This window comes from Balaenoptera musculus, chromosome 14 (genome assembly GCF_009873245.2).
Source record: "Balaenoptera musculus isolate JJ_BM4_2016_0621 chromosome 14, mBalMus1.pri.v3, whole genome shotgun sequence".
NCBI lineage: Eukaryota > Metazoa > Chordata > Mammalia > Artiodactyla > Balaenopteridae > Balaenoptera > Balaenoptera musculus.
In genome coordinates, this window is record NC_045798.1 from 52,199,029 (window position 1) to 52,219,603 (window position 20,575).

The following is a 20,575-nucleotide window of genomic DNA, read 5'->3' on the forward strand; positions in this document are numbered from 1 at the left end:
CTGGCTAGGGCAAGGCTGCCACAGTGTTGCCCTCCATAGGAGGGGCCGTCTGCCAGAGCAGAAAGCGCATGCGCTTAGAGGCAGACAACTGAGTTCACGTTCAGGCTCTGCCACTTGGTAGCTATGTGGCCCAGGACAAATTCTTTGACCTCTCTGACCCTCAGCTCCTTCATCTGTAACACAGAGATATCAATGCCTATCTTGCGGGATTATCTTGAGGGTTCCATGAAATAACTTATCTGATACATGTTAGCAGCACTCACTAAATGGCAAGGTAACTTCTTGCTCCCTCGTCAAATCCACTTGCTGCTACTCAGCCACAGGGATTTTCCAAAGCAGAAATCTGACTTCTCTGCTTAAAACATTTCAGTGGCTCCCTTTTTCTCCCAAGATAAAGAACAAAATCCTGATGATCTACGAAGCCCTGCATGTCCTGGTCCTTGTCAACCTCTCTCCCTTGTTCTCCTGTGCTCTAGCTACATGGACCTTCTTTATGCTCTTGAAAAATGTAATCTTTCCTATCTTGAAGCCTTCACACAGGCTAAAAGCCCCTTCTTCCCAGATCTCACCTATCTGGTTAACAACTTCTCATAACTTCTTTGGGAAAAACGTTTCTCAACCTCTAGGTCAGGCCTCCTGACAATGCTCCCTTTACCTCTCTTTCACAGAACTTGATCTGCTTTGTAATTATACTTGGAATGACTTATACTATGCCTAAGACAGTAGGATCAAGAGGTAAGACACTGTGCTCTTTTTTGATTATCACTGAATCTCCAGGACTCAACATCAAGCACAATGCCTGGCCCATTTTAGGGGCTTAAAACGTTTACTGAATAAATGAATGAATGGAAGTTCAGAGGAGGGTTGGAAAGCATTCGCTATTAATCTGGTTAGTATTGATACTTCTCTGCAACATTTAACCACGTTCTGCTCCGCATGCTTATTAACATTTAATTCTTCCTTTCCTCGCTGGATTTTCAGCTTTGTTGTATATACAACTTCAAACGTTCCACTGCCTGCATACGACAGGCTCAGAGGAGCTGCTCTGTGTTGGGGAGATGGCATGGAATGGAAGGGAGTGTTAAATGGCCTGAGCAGCAACAGAGAGAAAGGTGAACTCTACCTTGAAGGTGGCTGTGGCCTGAGATAAGAATAGGTTTCCTGTCCAATCTTTCCTTCTCAGGGGCATTTGAGTTGACCTCCCTTTGTTGGGAGGTGAGGATTCAACAGGGCAACACTTACTTGTTCCCATGAAGAAATCATATGACGTTCAGCAGGTGCCTTTTCTGTGATGGTCACCTCTGTCACACCTGGGGATGATTCTGAAAGAGGAAATACAGAGTCTGTAGAGTTGCAGTTGGTCCATTCTCACATATCTCTACACTAGAGGTTAACTAACTCTTGAAGACTGCTCTAGGAATACCAGATCCCTCTGAGGAGCATTTATTACCCCTGTGATGAAAGCAATTAGTCCCTCGAAGGCACTTGGTCCTATAACCTAAGACCATGTAGTCTTCCTGGTAATAATTATGCCACAATCCTTTCTATGTATCATAAAGTTTCCCTCAAGTTTTCCGAAGGCTCAAATCTTGGGATGCAGCAATAGTCCAATATGCCAGCTAAGAATTCTGGGCTCCACCTATCCTAGTCTTGCTTTATGCATTCACTAGTTGTGTAACCTTACATGAGTGCTCACTTCCCTTTGCATTTAGTAAGACAAGAATTACAATAATACTTTCCTTGATAAGCGAAGCAGAGGAAACAGAAATGAAGGTGCTTTGGAAAAGCAAAAAGTACCATATATACAATTTTTCTTCTGCCTTCTGTTCAGTGTTCTTCCTAATATGTTGGGAAGCATGGTTCTGTGGTAGAAAACCACTGTGAGCTTCAAGCCATTTGACCCGGGGTGAGTCCTTGCTATCCCCATGATTGGTTAGGATGGAAGACACTGTCTTGTCCCTTCAAGGGTGGTCCTATTTGGCACTGCTCCACCAAAGCCAAGATAGTGACTAATAAATGTCATTATTCAATTTTACAGCAAGGACACTGAGCCTGAGAGGTAAAGCCACAAAGCCAAGCCTCTGACTCCAAGTATGGGTCTAGTTGAGAAATGAAGATCATGTGCAAAAGTCACTACAGGCCCCTTGGCACAGCCCTTTAAAGCAGTCATCCTACGCAAATGCAGAGTCTAGCTTTAATCAGTCTTAGTAACCTACCGCTCCACCTGCAGTGGGACAGAAGAATATAGAATTCCTTGCCAACAAACCAGCTGGTTACACAGGGATGTCATCTGACTATACTCACAGGGCAATCTAGTGTCTAGGGTTGCAAGAGGACACACAGCTAATGTAAGTGCCTGACATTAAGTTTTGCTGAGGCATCCATTTCAAATACATCCATCTTGAATAAACGAATTGCCAGCTGTATGACACAGCTACTAACTAAGTAACTAGGTAAGGAACCAGGCCACCCCCACCCATGAAGTTCCCCTTTTAGAAAGCCCTGGGTAACTGACCACTTGAGTGGTCACCCACCTTTTCCCTTCTCATGCCTTAATTCTTGCTCTTATGTTTTAAATTCACCAATAAAGAGTGAACCCACAAAACCCTAGACACAAAGTCCTGGGACCCTAATAAAGACAAAGACCCAGCTCTGCTTGCTCACTCCCAGCTACCTGGCTGCGTGGCCCTGGGCATACCATGTATCCTCCAGGACCTGTGCGTAATAAAAAAATTTTTTTCAAAGTTCCCTGACAGTTGTTGCTGAGGTATATCTTCAATCATAATAAAAACCACAATGGCTGGTCCAGTCAGGGAAATGTCTGCAGAGCTCATCCAAGTAGTACAGACCGAGGTGAGTGCCTCAGGTATTCCTAGCCAACAGCATCACTATCAATAAGCTGAGACAGACACAAACACACCATTCTTCAGTTTATAACAGACCTATGTGGAGGGGCTACAGGCTCAGACAGAACTGCTGTGATACACTTCAGATGAGAACATTTCATTTTCAACCTTTGAACACCTCCGGGATAGGACAACTGGTCAACGTACTGACTTTAAAATCTTTCATATAACAAGTTGCTTAGGAAGTACCCACTGCAAAGACTCCGCTACCCAATACTTCAGCACTGATGAGGAGGAGGTGCTGGGGATGAGGAAGAGAGAGACGCACAATAAATTCCATTTGTATAATGCTCTATTTCTGGGAACTGGTATAAGTTATCTCATTTACTCTTTCAACAATCGTGTGAAGCAGGCATCATGACTTTATTAAATAATCTCACAGAACTAAATCTCTGACCACAGCCTCAGATACCAAGCCTAATGCTTTTGCTACCATGTTGCCTTAGTAGCTAATTCCAACATGAGGGGAAGTTTTCCCCTCACCACCAAGCAATTCTCAGACACCAGCTGGGTGTCCTACAATTCAACTCAATCCTGACACTATCTACCAGGAGAAGGTATCAGATCCCACAGGTTAAGAGCTCAGTCCCACAAAACTGCCCTTACTTCAGATGCTAATTGCAGGTCCAGGGTGTTACCTGTGCTTCTGACAGACTGGCTATAAATCAGGGGTTCCTGTGATCCCCTCCCTGGGTTTGATTAGTTTGCTAGAGAAGTCAGGAAACCCCTTTACTCACCAGGTTGCTGGTTTATTATAAAGGATATTACAGATCAACAGGGAGATAAGGTACATAGGGCAAGGTCCTGAACAAAGGGGCTTCTGTCCTCGTTGAGTCTGGGGCCTGGCACAGAGACATGAGTAAGTGTCTGGCTAACCAGTCTGGAAGCGCTCTGCACCCTCTCCTTTTGGTTTTTTATGGAGGCTTCCTTACATAGGCATGCTTGATTAAATAACTGGCCCGTTGGCAAATGACTCAACCTCCAGCCTCTCTCCCCTCCCTGGAAATCAGGTGGGGGAGTGAAAGTTCCAGACCTCTAATCCTGGTTGGTTCCCTTGGGAACCAGCCCCATCTTTAGGTTACCCAAGGACTTTCCAAAAGTCACCTCATTAACATAACAAAAGACACTTTCTTTTCTCCTATCACTTAGGAAATTCGAGGGGTTTTAGGAACTCTGCCTGAAACAGGGATGGAGTCTAAATATGTTTATTATAAATCATAATACCACAGATAACCGAAAACATCATGAGGATGTTTAGAAAGCAACAGCAATAACAAGTTGTGTTTGGTTTATTAATATGCCACATGAGAAGTAGTATCTGACTAGATATAGCCATCCCTACTCTCCTGCCTTTGTGGCCAATGACAAGCATATGTGAGCTGCCTGGCTGGAATAATCTGTATGGCAGAGTATGAAATGAAATACTGAATGAAGATATGAAGGTCAGGTCTTCAGACACGGCACAGTCTGCTCTAGGTAACTATGACATGCCACAGATGAAAACTCTCTGTGGTAGCCTACTCCAAAGTTGGGTGCTATCACTTCCTTCCTTCACTCCCTGCCCACACCAGCTCCCCAGTGAAAGGTGAAGTCTATTTCTCTGCCTCTGTGACGAGACGTTAACAGGGGTTAGCCTGTGACTGCCTTGACCAATAAGATATGGCGAAGAGACACCATGCAAGTTTTGGACTTCAAGAGGACTGGCAGGTGCCCGTTTCCTCTTTTTGCTCTGGGCCATCACATACTAAATCCAAGCTACTCTTCTGGACAGAGAGGCCATGCTGAGGAGCTCGGAGGGGCGAGGAGCTCGGAGGGGCCAGACATGTGAGTGCAGAAGCCATCTTGGACTTCCAGCCTAGCTGAGCCATCAGATAATTCCAGCCCCATCTGCTATCTCACTGCATACACTTGAGAGACTCGAAATGAGAATAGTCCCACCTGGGCCTAGTCAACCCACAGGACTGGGAGAGACAGTAAACTGCTGTTTCAAACCACTGTTTTGTGGTGGTTTATTACCCAGGAATAAATAAGTGGAACAGACTGCCTAGTAGAAAACAGTCGCTGAGTCAATAATCTCTGAGGTACTCAATGAGGACCTGCTGTCACAAACTATGCACAGTTGATATGGGCCTTGAAGGACGACATGGACATTCCTGCGGATTGGCTTAATTAACACCTACTCCTGCTCCTTCCAGTGTGCTTTCCTGTATTTTAGAGACTGGCTGGCTAAAGACTACATTTCCCAGATTCCACTGCAGCTAGGCACCCTCTGGAGGCCAAGCTTTCTGCAGGGAAACCGGCTCCCATAAAACCTTGAAGGAGGGAATGAGCAGGTGAGGTAGAGGGGCACATGGGGAGACGCTCTTTTCACAGTCATAGTTGCAAAGGTATTTTGATCTCATGGGGTTGAGAGTTGTCGTGTGGCAGAAGCAGCAGCAACTTCTCAATTCTGCAGCTTCCTAACCACACTAGCTGCAGGTACGCCCCACTTAGCATCCCCTTTTCAGTTTGGTTCTCAGCTTAGAATCTGTTCCGCTTAATCTTCCAATGATTTTATGGGCTAATGCCCCTTAATCAAGCCCTTTCTGCCTTAACTAGCTAGAGTGTACTTCTAGCCTTAAACTAGCTATGTATTCTATGGTCTGCCACTAAGAACTCTGATAGACAGTTTGCATCTGTAGGTTCACTTTCAGGACAAGTGAATGTGTGCAGGTCAGAGGAAGTGGTCATTTATATGATTTAAAAATTGTGGCCACAGAGCCAGACAAAAAAGTGTGAGAGGTTTTGGAATCCAAAATATGACACTGAAGGTCTTTAGAGTCAGAAAAGAAAACTTAAGACTACATACGATTATTCAAAGAGAACAAGTTAACAGTTTATTACACAAATCAAAGAACTGGGTAAGGAGAATACATGAAGCCAGGGCTTGAAGGTGAGGCATCTGGAGGGCTGGGGGTGGAGTAGGGTAGACTGCACATAGCCAACCTGAGGTTAATATCTTTAGAAGGACCAGCTTGTAGGGTTCACTTGTAGCTGGTGCCTGGCAATCTGGCCTTTGCATGTGTTCTACATTGATAAGGCTGTTTTGCCCATCTTTGGCTAAACCAATAAACATCTGCTATCCTTTTGGGAGTCTAAAATTTCCATAGTGTCATGGGCAAAGCTCATTAACAATTCCCAGGAAATAAAAATAGAATCTGAATAATAAGGTAAAGTCTAATCTTTTTTTTTTTCCTTTGGCCTTGGTCTAGTTTCACTTCCTTAATAGGGTACTGCGTGCAGAGGCCTTGTACCTGGTACTTCAGACCAGAGTTCCTAGTGCAAAATGGCTGCACCTGACGTTTCAGCTTGACTCCACACCAGGTTCAGGTTTTAGGAAGTTCTAAGGGAACAGAATAGTTATCCCCTGGAAGGTTGATTCAAGTTCAGGCTATGCCTTTAGACCACCCAGTGGATACCACAAAAACCTGTCACACACTAAATCCTGCCACCCTGCTACCCACAGAAACAGGGCCCCTGGAGCATGATCGTATAGAAACCACAGACACAATCTATTCCAGTTGCCCCGACCTAGGAAGTAAGCCTCTCCCAAATGCCAAAGAGGAATGGCTCACAGACGGGAGCAGTTTTATGAGAGAGGAGAAAAGGCTGGTGGGACATGCAGTAACCTCCCACACCCAAGTAATAGAAGTGAGAAGCTACCCACCCCTGTCCCCCCACCGGGACTTCCGCCCGAAAGGTGGAGTTGATAGCCCTCACCTGAGCCCTAGAGCACGGGACAGGGAAAATCTTAAATGTTTACACAGATTCCCGGGCATGTGTATGTCATCCTACCCACATACAGGGCTAGCTGGAAGGAACAAGGTATGCTTACTGCAGGGAATAAACAGGTGAAACGTGGCTTAAGCATGCTGAAGCTCGTAGAAGGAGTACAGCTTCCAAAACGGGTGGCAGTGATTCATTGTAGGCCTCACGAAAAGGGAATACAGAGATAATAAATGGAAACAAAGCGGACGCAAGGGTGGCCCTAGAACCTGTAACTTGGCAACTACCCCTCATACCTCAAAGGCCAGATCCATCCAATTATTCCCCAATCTACACAAAGACTGTACAAAATCTACAAAATTAGACAAAGACTGAAAATTGGGCTTCAACAGAGATCTAGGAGGCCATGGGTGGCTAGCTAATGAACATGGTCAATACTTCTTTTCCCAAACTGTAGCTTGTCAAGCCATCAGAGAGGCTCATCAAAAGACTCACTACAGGAGGGAAGCCCTATATAATTGGTTAGTTGAGCTCATGGTAACTCCTGGCATGAAAAGTATAATCAGTCAGATAGATGAGACATGCCCCATCTGCACAATGAACAACCCCCAAAACAAGACCCTCCAGAGGCCCCCAGACAAGGCCCATTCAGACCAGAGGGACATATCCTGGAGAAGACTAGCAGATTGATTTCACCGTCATGCCGAGAGTACTGGGCAATTTCAGGTATCTCTTGGTGCTAGTAGACACAATTTCTGAGTGGATAGAAGCATTCCCTGCTAGAACTGAAATGGCAGCTGAAGTGGCTAAGGCATTACTAAAAGATATAATTGCCAGGTTTGGGCTCCCAAGATCCCTGCAAAGCAATAATGGTACAGCATTGGTGTCTCAAGTGACGAAGGAGGTAATGAGTGCCCTGGGCATAAAATGGACCTTGCACTCAGTCTGGAGACCCCAATCATCAAGGACAGAGATCCAATCAGACCTTGAAACTCAAGGTCCAATCAGCCTTAGCCAAGCTATGTTAGGACCCTCAAGAAAACTGGATTAAGTTGCTTTCGATAGGCCTGCTCTGCATGTGGTTACCCCAAGGGATAATTAAAGTTAAGTGCATTTGAACTCATGTACGGTAGACCCATTCCCCAAGTCCAAGAGAAGGGACACCTTAGCCCCCTTGAAATGAAACAACTCAAGCATGCCCTCCAGGTAGGAGAAATAATGAAAGCTCTCACAGAAGATGGTGACCAGGTGCTGCCCACACCCACTGACCTGGCCCTCCACCCCTTCTGGCCAGGAGCCTGGGTGAACCTAAAGATCTCAAAAAACAGCAGCTGCAAGATCAGCTCATGGTTAAGTGGAAAAGAATCCACTTGGTGACCCTAACCACCCACTCTGCCCTGAAGTTGCAGGGATCACTCCATGGGGATGTTACACTCAAGGGAAGAGACCCCCGAGCCCCAACCTGTAGAGAGACAACCTGGGTCAATGGCCCCCCGACCACTCGTGTGATCCTCTCTAAGACCCTAAGCTTTTCTCCTGTAAAACAACCAAAGGATGACCAGGGAGACGCAGCCCTGGCACTGAGCCTTGACATCAGGGCAGACTTGCCCACAGGCCGAAGACCGAGATACTTTCATTTTTAGGAAAAATTTGACATGTCACCATTATTCTCTTGTCATTTGACATGTAACCACTGTTCTCTCAGGCCATGTATCTTAAATTGTCTGAAGTCCTTTGTCTCCAAAATGTTAGACAAATGGTGGTTGCTCAGGGCTACAAACAGGGCCAAGGCCTGGGGACAACCACACAGATCTAAAGGCAGCTGGGGACTTCCACTCCTCCACCTGGGGTGATGACAATGCCTCAAATCAGCAGGAAGTAGTTACAGAAGACAGACCTGCACCCCTCAGCGCCCCTCGAGAATGAGAAGCAGGACAAAAAGCAGGGGGGGTTTGTCACCCACAAAGCCGGAATTAACAATTCCCAGGAAATAAAAAATAAAATCTGGGTAATAAAGTCTAAGCTTTTTCTTTTTCCTTTGTGCTTCATCTTGTTTCACTTGTTCATAGGGTACTGTGTGCAGAGGCCTCGCACCCAGCACCTCAGACCAGAGCTCCTGGTGCAAAATGGCTGTGCAGACACCTCAATGGACTGTGTGCACCTCTGTGCACAACACCTCAACTCAAGATGGCCTCAGCAGGCCGTGTGCACAGAGGCTGCGCCTGGCACTGCGATCTGCAGCGCAAACAGCACAGCTGTGCTGCCATGTGAGAACTCCACCCCCTTCCCTCCCCACTGACTAGAACCCTATAAAGCAGCCCCACCCACAGCCCATGAGGGAGAGCTGGACTCTAGAGTGTGAGCTGGCACCTTTCCATTTTTTGACCAAAGAATAAAACTTTCCTTTGCTTCTGAACCAAACTTGGTCTCGTTCTATTGGCTCTAAGGATACTGGGCAGAAGGACCCTTGTTGGGGCCTAACTCAAAGGGTTGGTAACAATAGCTGTGGCTGGTTGTTTTGCCTACCTGACCAGGCCCCAATAAAATCTCTGGAATTTGAGTCTTAGGCAGGCTTCCCTGGGCAGAAACACTGCACACATATTGCAGCATAGGAGTGTATTCTATGTGACCACTCACAGCAGGGAAAACTGCAGAAGCCTATACACAGCTTCCTCTAGATGCCACCTGATATGTCAAAGGTCAGATTCCCAGGCACCAGCTGACTGATATAATAAACTATAGCTGGGAGTCCTGTCTGCATCCTGTAAGTCCTTCTAGTGAATCACTGAACTTGTGGACAGTTGTGGGACCCCAAAACATGTATCCATCTCTTCATGTTTAATATTTCTGAATTAGTTTGCTTTAGTTGTTTTGGGAAACAGCAAAAAGTTGGGTTTTGTAAGCTAGGTTTAAAATCTTTTTCTATTACTAGGTGACTTAAGCCCATTCATATTTGTTGCTATGAGGGATATGTCTGGTCTCAGCTTTATCTTAATATTTTATAATTACATGTATTATATTTACACTTATATTTCTTTTTGAGATGGGTACCATTCGTTCTTTTCTTTAAAATATTTGGGGGAATGTATCATTTTCTACTGATGTATGATAAATTACCACAAATTAGCAGCTTTACACAACACCCAGGTCACAGTTGTGTAGCTCAGAAGTCTGGCACAGCATGACTGGATTCTCTGCTGAGGCTGAAATCCATAAGCCAGGTGCACTGACTGCTCAGGTGTCAGCTGTTCTGTTTTCATCTGGTGCTCCAGGTCATCTTCCATTCCTGTTACAGGCAGCATTCAACTCCTTGTGGTTGTAGCAATGAAGTTTCCATTCCTTGCTTGCTGTCACCTGGGGCCACTCTCAGCTGTATTCTTTACCATGTGTTCCCATCTACCGTCAAGGCAGCAACAGCATAACAAATCTTTCATGTTTCAAATCTCTTTGACTCCCCCTTCTGTTAACAGCATGTTGTAAAGGGCTCATGTGATTAGATTAGGCTCACCTGGATAATCTCTCTTTTGCCATTTAACACAACAAATCACAGGTGTTATATCTCATCAGTTTCATAGTCCTGGTGCAGGAAATCTTGGAGGGCTGTTTTTAGGATTCCTTTTTATTTAAAAAAAAAAGCCTTATTGAGATATAACTCACATACCATAAAGTTCACCCTTTTAAAGTATATAATTCAGTGGTTTTTAGTATATTCACAGAGTTACGCATCCTTTCCTGAAAAAGTAACCTTGTACCATTTCCCACTCCCAGCATCCTCTGGCAATCACTAATTTACTTTAAGTCTCTATAGATTTGCCTACTATAGATCATATAAATGAAATCACGCAACACATGAGCTTCGTAACTCTTCTTTCATTTAGTTTTCAAGGTTCATCCATATTGTAGCATGTATCAGTACTTTACTCCTTACTATTGCCAACATTTTCTATTGTATAGATATACCACGGTTTTTAGACCCATTCATCAGCTGATGGACATTTGGACTGTTTCTACTTTATTACAAATAATGCTTCTAAGAACATTTGTGTACATATTTTTGCATGTAAATGTTTTCATTTCTCTTGGGTATATAACCAGAAGTGGAATTGCTGGGTCATATGGTAACTATGTTTAACTTTTTGAGGAAGTGCCAAACTGTTTTCCAAAGTGACAGTACCATTTTACATTCCCACCAGTGGTGTATGTGTGTCCCAGTTTCTCTACTTCCTTTCCAACACTTAGGTCAGTCTTTCTGATTATGGGCATCCTAGTGGGTGTGAAGTGGTATTTCACTATGGTTTTTTTTAAAATTTTATTTATTTATTTATTTATGGCTGTGTTGGGTCTTCGTTTCTGTGCAAGGGCTTTCTCTAGTTGCGGAAAGTGGGGGCCACTCTTCATCGCGGTGCGCGGGCCTCACTATCGCGGCCTCTCTTGTTGCGGAGCACAGGCTCCAGATGCACAGGCTCAGTAGTTGTGGCTCACGGGCCTAGTTGCTCCGCGGCATGTGGGATCTTCCCAGACCAGGGCTCGAACCCGTGTCCCATGCATTGGCAGGCAGATTCTCAACCACTGCGCCACCAGGGAAGCCCTTCACTATGGTTTTGATTTGAATTTCCCTAATGATCAATGATGACCATCTCTACATGTTCTTATTGGCTTTTGTATATCTTCTTTGGACAAATGTTTATCTATTCAGATCCTTTTAAATTGGGTTATTTGACTTTTTTTTGTTGAGTTGTATGAGTTCTTTATAGAGTCCACCCAAAAGTCCCTCATTGTATATGTGATTTGCAAAAAGTCTCTCCTTTTCTGTGGATGTCTTTTCACTTTCTTGATGGTATCCTTAAAAGCACAAACATCTTTTATTTTGATGAAGTCCAATTTATCTATTTTTTTTGGTTTGTTTCTTGTACTTTTGGTGTCAGATCTAAGAATCTATTGCTTAATCCAAAGTCATTAAAAACGAATCCAAGGCCTATGTTTTAGCACTTACATTTATATCTAAGATCCATTTTGAGTTAATTTTTGTATTTGAATTGAGGTAGGAGTCCAACTTCATTCTTTTGCATGTGGCTATCCAGTTGTCACAAAACAATTTGTTGAAAAGATTGTTTTTCCCCCACAGAGTTGTACAGACATCCTTGTTGAAAATCAGTGGACCATAAATGTGTTAGTTTAATTTTGGAGTCTCAATCCTATTCCATTGATCTACATTTCTATCTTTATGCCAGTGCCACAGTGAAGACTATTGTAGCTTTGGAGTAAATTTTTTTATCATAGTAAAATATACATAAAATTTGCCATATTAACTATTTTGAAGTGTACAGTTATGTACACTCACATTGTTGTGCAACTATTATCACTATTCATCTGCAGAACATTTTCATTATCCCAAGTGTAGTAAATTTTCAAATAGTGAAGTTTAAGTCCTCTAACTTTTGTTCCTCTTTTCCAAGGTTGTTTTGGCTATTCTGGGTGTCCTTCATTTCCATATTAATTTTAGTACTGGGTTATTTGTCAATTTCTGCAAAAGAGGCAGCTGACATTTTCATAGGGATTGTAGATTTACATCAATTTGGGGAGTATGGGATTCTAACAGTGTAAAGACTTCCAAACCATAAACATGAGATGTCTTCCAATTTATTTAGGTGTTCTTTAATTTCTTTACATAATGTGTTGTAGTTTTCAGTGTACAAGTCATGCACTTCTGTTAATGTGCTCGTTTACTCCTTAATTCTGTTAATTTAACTTCTTACTAAGTATTTTACTGTTTTGACCCAATTGTAAATTGAATTGTTTCTGTAGTTTTATTTTTGGATTGTTCATTACTAATGTGTAGGGTTTCTTCCCTTTTTTTGGTGGATTTCTTAGGACTTTTTTAATATACAAGAGCATGTTATCTGCAAATAGCTCTTTATTTCTTTCTTTCCAAATTGTATGTCTTTCGTTTTCTTGTCTAATCGTTCTAACTAGAATCTCCGGTAAAATGCTGAATAGAAGTTGGAAGAGGGGAGTTCTTATTGTGCAAAAAAGAGTGAACACAGCATGCCTGAGACTGCAATATTTAGAAAGGCCTGCTTGGAAGGTTGGTTCTTGGCTGCCATCTGGGAACTTGGATTTCAGGAGGGTTCCCACCATTGCCTGGTAAGAATGGCTCACTTTATTTAAAAAAAAAAAAGAATGGCTCATTGTACCTACCTGTTGTTACAATATGGTTTATGCTGAACACAAGCTTTCCGCCGGGAGTCTCAAATTTGGTACATACTAGGTAGAGGATGTCTGAATGATGGATTTCCAATAAAAGGTCTGGACTTCTGGGCTCAAATAAGCTTCCCTAGTAGACAACATTCCAGATGTGTTGTCACACGTTGCTGGAACAACTGTGTCCCATGTGATTTCACTGAGAGAGGATTCTTGAAAACTTACATCTGGTTTCCTTGATTTCCCCACATGCACCTTTCCCTTTGCTTCTGTTGTAATAAATCACAACATGACTGTCTCCCAAGTCCTGTGATCCTCCTAGTGAACTGTCAAACCTGGTGTGGTGCTGGGGATCCCATGAATATTTGTCTTATTCCTGATTTTAATGGGAAATCATACAGTTTTTCACCATTGAGTATAATGTTAGCCGAGGATTTTTCATAGATGCCCTTTATCAGGTTGAGGAAGTTTGATTTCTGTTTTTATGTGTTCACTCTATCCCACAGTTTGGGTGTGTTCTATCATCAGAGAACACACTTTGTATGATATCAATCCTTTAAAATTTATTTCAGCTTGTCAAACATATGGTTTATTCTTGAGGTTACTCCATGTGTACTTGAGAAGAATTTTTATTCTACTCTTTTCGGGTAAAGTGTTCTATGGAAGTCTGTTAGGTATAGTTGTTTTACAGTATTGCTTAAGTTTACTATTTCCTTGTTGACTTTCTGCTTAGGTGTTTTATCCATTGTTATAAGTAGGGCGTTTAAGTCTCAAACTATTATTGTTGAATTGTCTACTTCTCCTTTCAAGCCTGTCAGTTTTTGCTTCATGTATTTTGGGCCTTTGTAGGTGCACATAGATTATAATTGTTTTGTCTTTCTGAGCACTGACACCTATTATCATTATGAACTGTCCTCCTTTGTTTCTAATAATGAACTTTGTTTTAAAGATTATTTTGCCTGATATTAGTATAGCCACTCAAGCTCTACTTTGGGTTCTATTTGCATGGTATATTTTTCCCCCATCTTTTCACTTTTAACCTATTTGTGTCTTTAAATACAAAATGTGTCTCTTGTAGACTGGGTATATTTGAATCATGTTTTTGTTTTTCTAAAATCTTATGTCAATTTCTGCCTTCTCATGGGAGTGTCTAGTTTATTTACATTAAATGTAACTACTAATAAGGTAGGATTTATTTCTGCCATTATGCTATTTCCTTCTGAGTCCTCACCAGCAGTATTCTCCATATTGTTATAGTCCAGATTTCTATTACAGTCTTTTCATGGTGATTTAGACTTTATCAAGTTCCTGGAAGTTCCTCCAGCCTCCACCCACTTCCCAGTTCCAAAGACACTTCCATATAGGTATATGTTACAGCAGCACCCACTTCCAGGTAATAAAATATGTACTAGTTTTCTATGCTGCATAACAAATTACCACACTTAGCAGTGGTAGGACTGAGGATCCTGTTCTCTTGATGACCATGAGCTAGGAGGTTGCTCTCAGCTCCTAGAAGCCACTCGCAGTTCCTTGCTATTGGCCCTCTCCTAGGATCTCTCACAACATGGCAGCTTAGTTTTTCAAAGCCAGGAGGAAATCTGTCTGACTTCTATACCCTCTTTTAGAATGCTCACCTGATTAGGTCAGGCCTACCTAGGATAATATCGCTTTTAAGTCAAAGTCAACTGATTAGGTACTTCAATTACATACACCAAAAAATCTTTGCCTTTGTCATATAATGTAACCTAAGCCATAGAATGACATTCATCATCTTCACAGGTCCTGCCCATTTTCAAGAGTAAAGTATTATACACAGGTAGGTGGCATTGGAGGTCATCTAAGAAATCTGCCCACCAGTTACATTGTACTTATACCCTTTCAAATGCCCTTTTAATTTGTCATAATAGATAACAACTGGTACATCATTCTTCCACTCTCCTCCCACCTTTTAGTCTTATATGTATGTATTTATGTATGTTCATGTGTATGTGTCTGTATGAAAATGATGCTCAGCATCAGTCTTTTTGCTGAAGGTTTCCCAAGCTATATTTGATTTGATGCAATCTATCCTCCAGCAGATTCCTCAGGAAGGGTTCATGGGTGTAGAAATCCCTAAGTTCTTTTATTTTAAAGACAGTTTGGCTAGATATTATATCCTTGGTTCACACTTTCTTTCATTGAATTTTCTATACTTGTTCATGTATTTTAATTTTGTTTGGAGTTTAGACTTACCATTTTCTTCTGCTTCACAGTTGTTTTTTGGTAAGAGTTTTCCTCAGTTGTCTGTTTGACATTTTATTTCCTGATTTCAGCATTAGTTCTCTATGGGTTTTATTTTTCTCTCCTTCATTTTGCATTAGTGTGTTGTTTAAAAAGATGTCTAGGTTAGTGACGCTAGTTTCTAGTTTCTGTTGATTGTTCCAACTAGCCTCTTCATGGGTCTGTCTGCTTGTCACAGAGCCTTCTAGCAGTGAGGAAGTGCGGCAGGAACAATTAGGGTCTGGCCCTGTGATTTGTTGCTTTTTCTCTTTTTATTCAGCCATTCTGCACAGTTGGTATTCTCTGTCTTTAAGCAATGCTGAGAGTTTGGTTTTGGATAAAAATGCAATTGTGGAGTTATTTCATATCTTTTAGGGAGGTTGTTTACCATACACCCACCACTGACTTCAGCTGCCTTGTTTTAAAAAAATCCCCTTAATATATTATCTTTTCAAACAAAAAACAAACGTGAAAAAATAATATACAGGCATACTCATTTTACTGCGCTTTGCTTTATTGTTTTTCTCAGGTACTGCATTTTTTACAAATTGAAGGTTTGTGGCAACCCTGCATTGTCAGATGATATTTAGCATTTTTTAGCAATAAAGTTTTTTTTAATTAAGGTATGTACATTTTTTTTAGACACAATGCTATTGCACACTTAACAGACTACAGTATAGTGTAATCATAACTTTTATATGCACTGGGAAACCAAAAATTTGTGTGGCTCGCTTTATTAGGATATTCACTTTATTGCAGTGGTCTGGAACCAAACCCCCAATATTTCTGAGGTATGTCTGCAAATGATTTTCGACTTGTGATTATTAACTTGAAATTATTAGGTTTTGATTAAGTTTATAAATAGACTGTTTACAGGAGGCTAGATTTCCTATAAGTTTAATTAACAGAGTCGGTTAATTCCTTACATAGTTTTTGACTTGTAGCTATTACCAGTTTGCCAAACATCTGAAATGCATAATAGATAGAATATATTAAGTGCATAAATGAAATTTAAAATGTTTACAGTCACTTAACTATTTAGGTCTTTAAATTGAACTGACAGCTTAAGGGAAATTTAGTTGGCTTGACTTGAGTAGATTAAACATTTATCAAAAGAAAATAACTTCTTATTTAGAGAAAACTTCCTAGACTTATAAAGATACGAATGAAGCATGCCTGTGGAATAGCAAGACCTGCCTAAGTCCAGGAGTACAAGAAGGAACAGGGCAGAAATTTCGATAAGAATGAGGAGATAGAATATGGGTGGTCTTGATGATTAGATCTCTCCTTGCCCTACTCTATAATTTCATTTCTAAAATCTATCACTTCTCCCAAACACATCATGATGTTTCATGCCTCATTTACTGTCTTAGGCACTGGGGAATAGAGGGAAGAGCAATACGAAGTTCCTATTCTCATGAACTTCTACTACAGAAAAAAGACAGACAAAAAAACCAACCAAATAAATATATAATTTCAAGTAAAATATATAATTTCAAGTAGTGACAAAGCCGTGAGGATAAAAAAAAAAGTGGGATAAGGGAACAGAGTAATAGGGAAGGGTGTTATTAAGACTATATTCAGGAAAGGCTTCTCTGAGCTCGTGATATTTAATCAGAGATCTGAATGAAGTCAGAGAGAGACAATGACAGGAAGAGAATTCCAGATGCAAGGTCTAGTAAATCGCAAAAGCCTTTAAGTGGGAATAAGCTTAGTGTGCTCATGGTACAAGGAGGCTACTGCAGCAAAGCCAGAGTGAAAATAAAGTCAGAAAGACAGATGAGGGCAAATTATAGCAGACTTGTGGGCCATGGTACAGAATTTGGATTTTATTACGAATGCGATAGGAAGGCACTGAAGTATACTCTTCGGCCTGCTTAGATTGCCTTTCTCCTTAGTTATCTGGTTAACTCCCATTTGTCTTTCAAAATTTAGCGTCATCTCCTGTGGGACGTATTTCTTAACTCTCCAGATAAGGTCAATCACCTCCTCCTGTGTGCTACTTCTGAGCGATAATAGATTACTGAACTGTGTTTGTGTTTTATTTCATTTTATTTTATTGTTGCCCAGCATGTAACATAGCGGTGGGTACTAAGTAAAGGTTAGTGCTTAGTAAAGGAAAACCACCCATTCATTCAATGGTGCCAGCCTTGATTCCTCTGGACCACTTCAGGTGCCATACACGGGGAGGCGCATGGGAGTTGGTACCCTGGGAGGTTGGCTGCAACATTCCCCCAGCTCTCTCTGCTACCAGAGGCCAAAAAGGCCTCTCGGGACAGCCAGCCTCCCAACTGTCAGGTGCCTGCTGTCTCCCCCTTGCACATCTATGCCCGACCTTCTTGGGCCCTGTAGTGGGACTTCGAGTGGGGGGACCTTCGAGCTTCACATCTCTGTATCCACACTCCCCGCAAACCCTTCCCCGGCCTAGTCAAGTACCCCGCTCCCCACTTTCCTCTTTAACAACGTAAGTTACAGCCGCGATGCCCACTGGCCTACAGGGTCCGGCTCTTGCCTTCCCTCCGTGCTTCCACTGCACACCCCTCGTCCCGCAGTGGCCCCCACGGCCCCTCGTCCCACTCACCGAGGATGCGGGTGACACCCAAGGTCAGCTTCTCCAGGTGCGGCTTGTTGCTGCCCAGCAGCGGGGGCGGTGTCTCCTCCATGGCTCGCGTCCCAGCTCCGCGCGCGGTCGGAGGAGCGGCTGGGACAGGGCGGGGGAGCGGGGCGGCTGGGAGGGCCAGACTCCGCCCGGGAGGCGCGGCCGTCAAGTTCACGGCATGCCGGGAGTTGTAGTGCTCGGAGCCTGAGAGCACGGCGGGGCGGAGATGGGGGGCCCGGGCTGCTCTGGGAGTAGCAGTTCCGCGTAGCGCTCGTTCCCGCGGCCCCGGCGGGGGCTCCACGCCACGCCGCCGGGATACAGCCACTCCACCGCCCGGACCCTCCCGCCCCGCCGGGGCCGGCTGCGCAAGCGGGGGCGGGCCTCTGCGCAGTGCGGCCAATCGGGATCGGGCCTGGAGGCCGGGGTTGGACGGCCCCGGCGGGACGCCCCGAGTGGCGGTTGTTTCAAGATGGCGGACGTGGCGGGTCACTGCCGCCCCGGCGCGGCGGCGTTCTGGAGCCGCGACTGTATCCTTTGCCCGCCTGGCAGGGGGCGCCGGCGCTTTCCCTGGTGCGGCGAGCGGTCGCGAGGGACGCGGAGTGCAGAGGAGAAGCTCGCCGCGGACCCCGGTGGCGGGGCCGTCCCGTCCGGCCGCCGTCCGGGTGCTGGGCTATGCTCTTCCTTGGGTATTAGGTGTCAGAGAGCCTGCACTGTCTCCAGGCTGGAGTTCAGGCGTGGGGACTCGGCACAGATGTTTCCCAGCCCTCCTTGGCGGTGAGCTCTGGAAAGATGGCCTAGAGTCTTGGCCTCTCCTGGGGCTGGAAGGGTCCCTCTGCCCGAGATGACCTCCGGCCGGCCTAGTCTGTGCGGAGTGAGCTTGTGGAGGAGGGCATGGTGTTGGGTGGTCCAAGCTTTTTTTCTTGGTTTAGGAGTGTCTTCGGTCTGCGTTGTTAAGAGTAAGTCAGGACCTTGTCGGACTTAGAAGGCCTGTCAGTGGTGATTTATTTTCATACTGAGATCTAAGGAGAAATGTGGACTTGGTTTCACGCGGACATGATCTGGTGATGATGATTATGGAATAAGACGCGATGCAGATTTTAGGGCCTGGAAGTAGTGTTGATTTGCATGTAGATTGCGGGTCCCACTAGCAGGACTGAAGTTCTTGGGTTGTTTTATGGTAGAGAAGCTGTGGCGCTTTTATCCTTGGGGTAGTATTCCCAGATTAGTATCTATGATGAGATGTGTGACAAAACTGGTTCTTTCCCTGTGTTAGGTAGACTGTTCTAGGCTGATCTTTTGTTCTGATAATTGGCTTCATGTTAGAGGAGTGTTACCTGAAAGGAAGGCATTCAGTGTATTGGGTGCCCGCAGAGGCAAGTCTTTTTGTCTGTTTACTAGGATTGGTGATGGCATTGTTGGAGGCATTGCTCTTAACTTTGGCAGAATCATTCTTTGCACATTCTACTTAGCTCTCAGTAAAACTTAGAAAGTTGCATTATCAGTTACCCTTGTTGAATTACTAGGATTAAAGTGTCATGCCGTGGAGAGTGAGATATTTTTGCATTTCTTGCTGCTCCGTGTTTAGTGTTATGCACTTTCTAAACATAATTACCACTTGTGTGTGATAGGTTGGTGAGAATCAAGTGAAATCGTGTCCATACACGGTGGGTAAAAGCACACTGATGCACTGTGCAAATCAAATATTTTTTTCTTTACCTATAAGGAGAATATGTACACTGGGAACAAGTGGGCTGAATTAGGAAGTCAGGAAATTGGGATGAGTCATACTTTCTCGTGAAACATTACCTCTGCATTGTTAGAATTTTGTGATAGAGATATTTGAAGATTATTAGCTTATAATGTGCTTCTTTAGTGTAATCATTTTCATAACCATCCATGTGGCTTTGGTTATTATTCCTTAACTTTCTGTATAACCAATGCTATTGTGCTGTTACAGAATATATAAGAATATTGTTCTGATATAGAATGTGTGTGGGGCGTGGGGAGGGGAGACAGTCTGTTGCAGTGGGTCTGATTAAGTTAATAGGTATGTAAACTGAATCTATGCTCTTGGTCTTAGCAACCCTGTACTCTCAGTTATTCGTGTAGTCATATTACTCCCTATTTCATACAGAAGTCACATAGCCTTCCTTTTCTCTTACACTCTCCCTTACTCTAAAAATTTATGTAAAATACTAATCTTCCCATTCAAAGTGGGGAGTTGAAATTATATGGGGAAAATGGTGGTGATTACATTCTGTAGAAATTCACATGCTTGAAAGGAATTGCAAGGTTACCAGTATCACTCTTCCTATTCCACATAATGACCAATTAATATCCAGCCTCAGATATTTTCATTTTAATCTCTATAGGACATAAAAGCAATGTCAACTATAAATTTGTTACTGAATCTTTGCTAAAAAGCATAACAATAATTATGAATCATTTGATTTAGTCACGTGTCTTTTGATCTTGATCTCTTTTCTTGTCACAATGATGACTTCCCAGACCACCCCAAAGCATTTATAGTTAGAACTTTCAATAGAAAAAGACCAAAAAGTATGCACCTATAATCTGGTATTCTTTTCACACTATTGAAAGATTTTCAGTGTTTCACCTAAACAATTAGAGAAATATGGTTGAGCGATTTCCTAGTCCTGGATGTTTCCGTCATGTGAGGACAGACCATCTGTGACTGAATATCACCTTTTTCATACTGTTGTTCTTAAGAGTTCTGTATCTCCTGCACAGTAAGATTCAGCAGTGCTGTTTTGCACAAGGTATGTCTTTTTACCCAATGTGTAAACAATGAGTATGCCATGTTGTCATTTATGGCTTAAATCTG

At 43.2% G+C, this 20,575-nt stretch overlaps 2 protein-coding genes across 8 annotated transcripts in view; one reads left to right on the top strand and one right to left on the bottom strand.

Moving 5' to 3' along the window:
- TPGS2 (tubulin polyglutamylase complex subunit 2) overlaps positions 1 to 18,061 on the bottom strand; it is a 56,168-nt gene extending 38,107 nt beyond the window's left edge. For both annotated transcript variants that reach the window (XM_036822923.1, XM_036822922.1), the window contains exons 1-2: positions 17,713 to 18,061; positions 1,243 to 1,322 (exon numbers count right to left, since the gene is read on the bottom strand). In XM_036822923.1, coding sequence (XP_036678818.1) covers positions 1,243 to 1,322; positions 17,713 to 17,794 — 162 coding nt within the window. In that variant the 5' untranslated portion in view covers positions 17,795 to 18,061. The remainder of the gene's footprint in view (positions 1 to 1,242; positions 1,323 to 17,712) is intronic.
- Positions 18,062 to 18,081: 20 nt separating this feature from the next.
- The window catches only part of KIAA1328 (KIAA1328 ortholog), a 367,487-nt gene continuing 364,993 nt past the window's right edge, over positions 18,082 to 20,575 (top strand). For 3 of the 6 annotated variants that reach the window (XM_036822916.1, XM_036822915.1, XM_036822920.1), the window contains exon 1: positions 18,082 to 18,257. In XM_036822916.1, coding sequence (XP_036678811.1) covers positions 18,200 to 18,257 — 58 coding nt within the window. In that variant the 5' untranslated portion in view covers positions 18,082 to 18,199. Of the gene's footprint in view, positions 18,258 to 18,280; positions 18,505 to 20,481; positions 20,511 to 20,575 lie in introns of those variants that run through there. The other 3 variants (XM_036822919.1, XM_036822921.1, XM_036822917.1) reach the window with 2 other exon arrangements.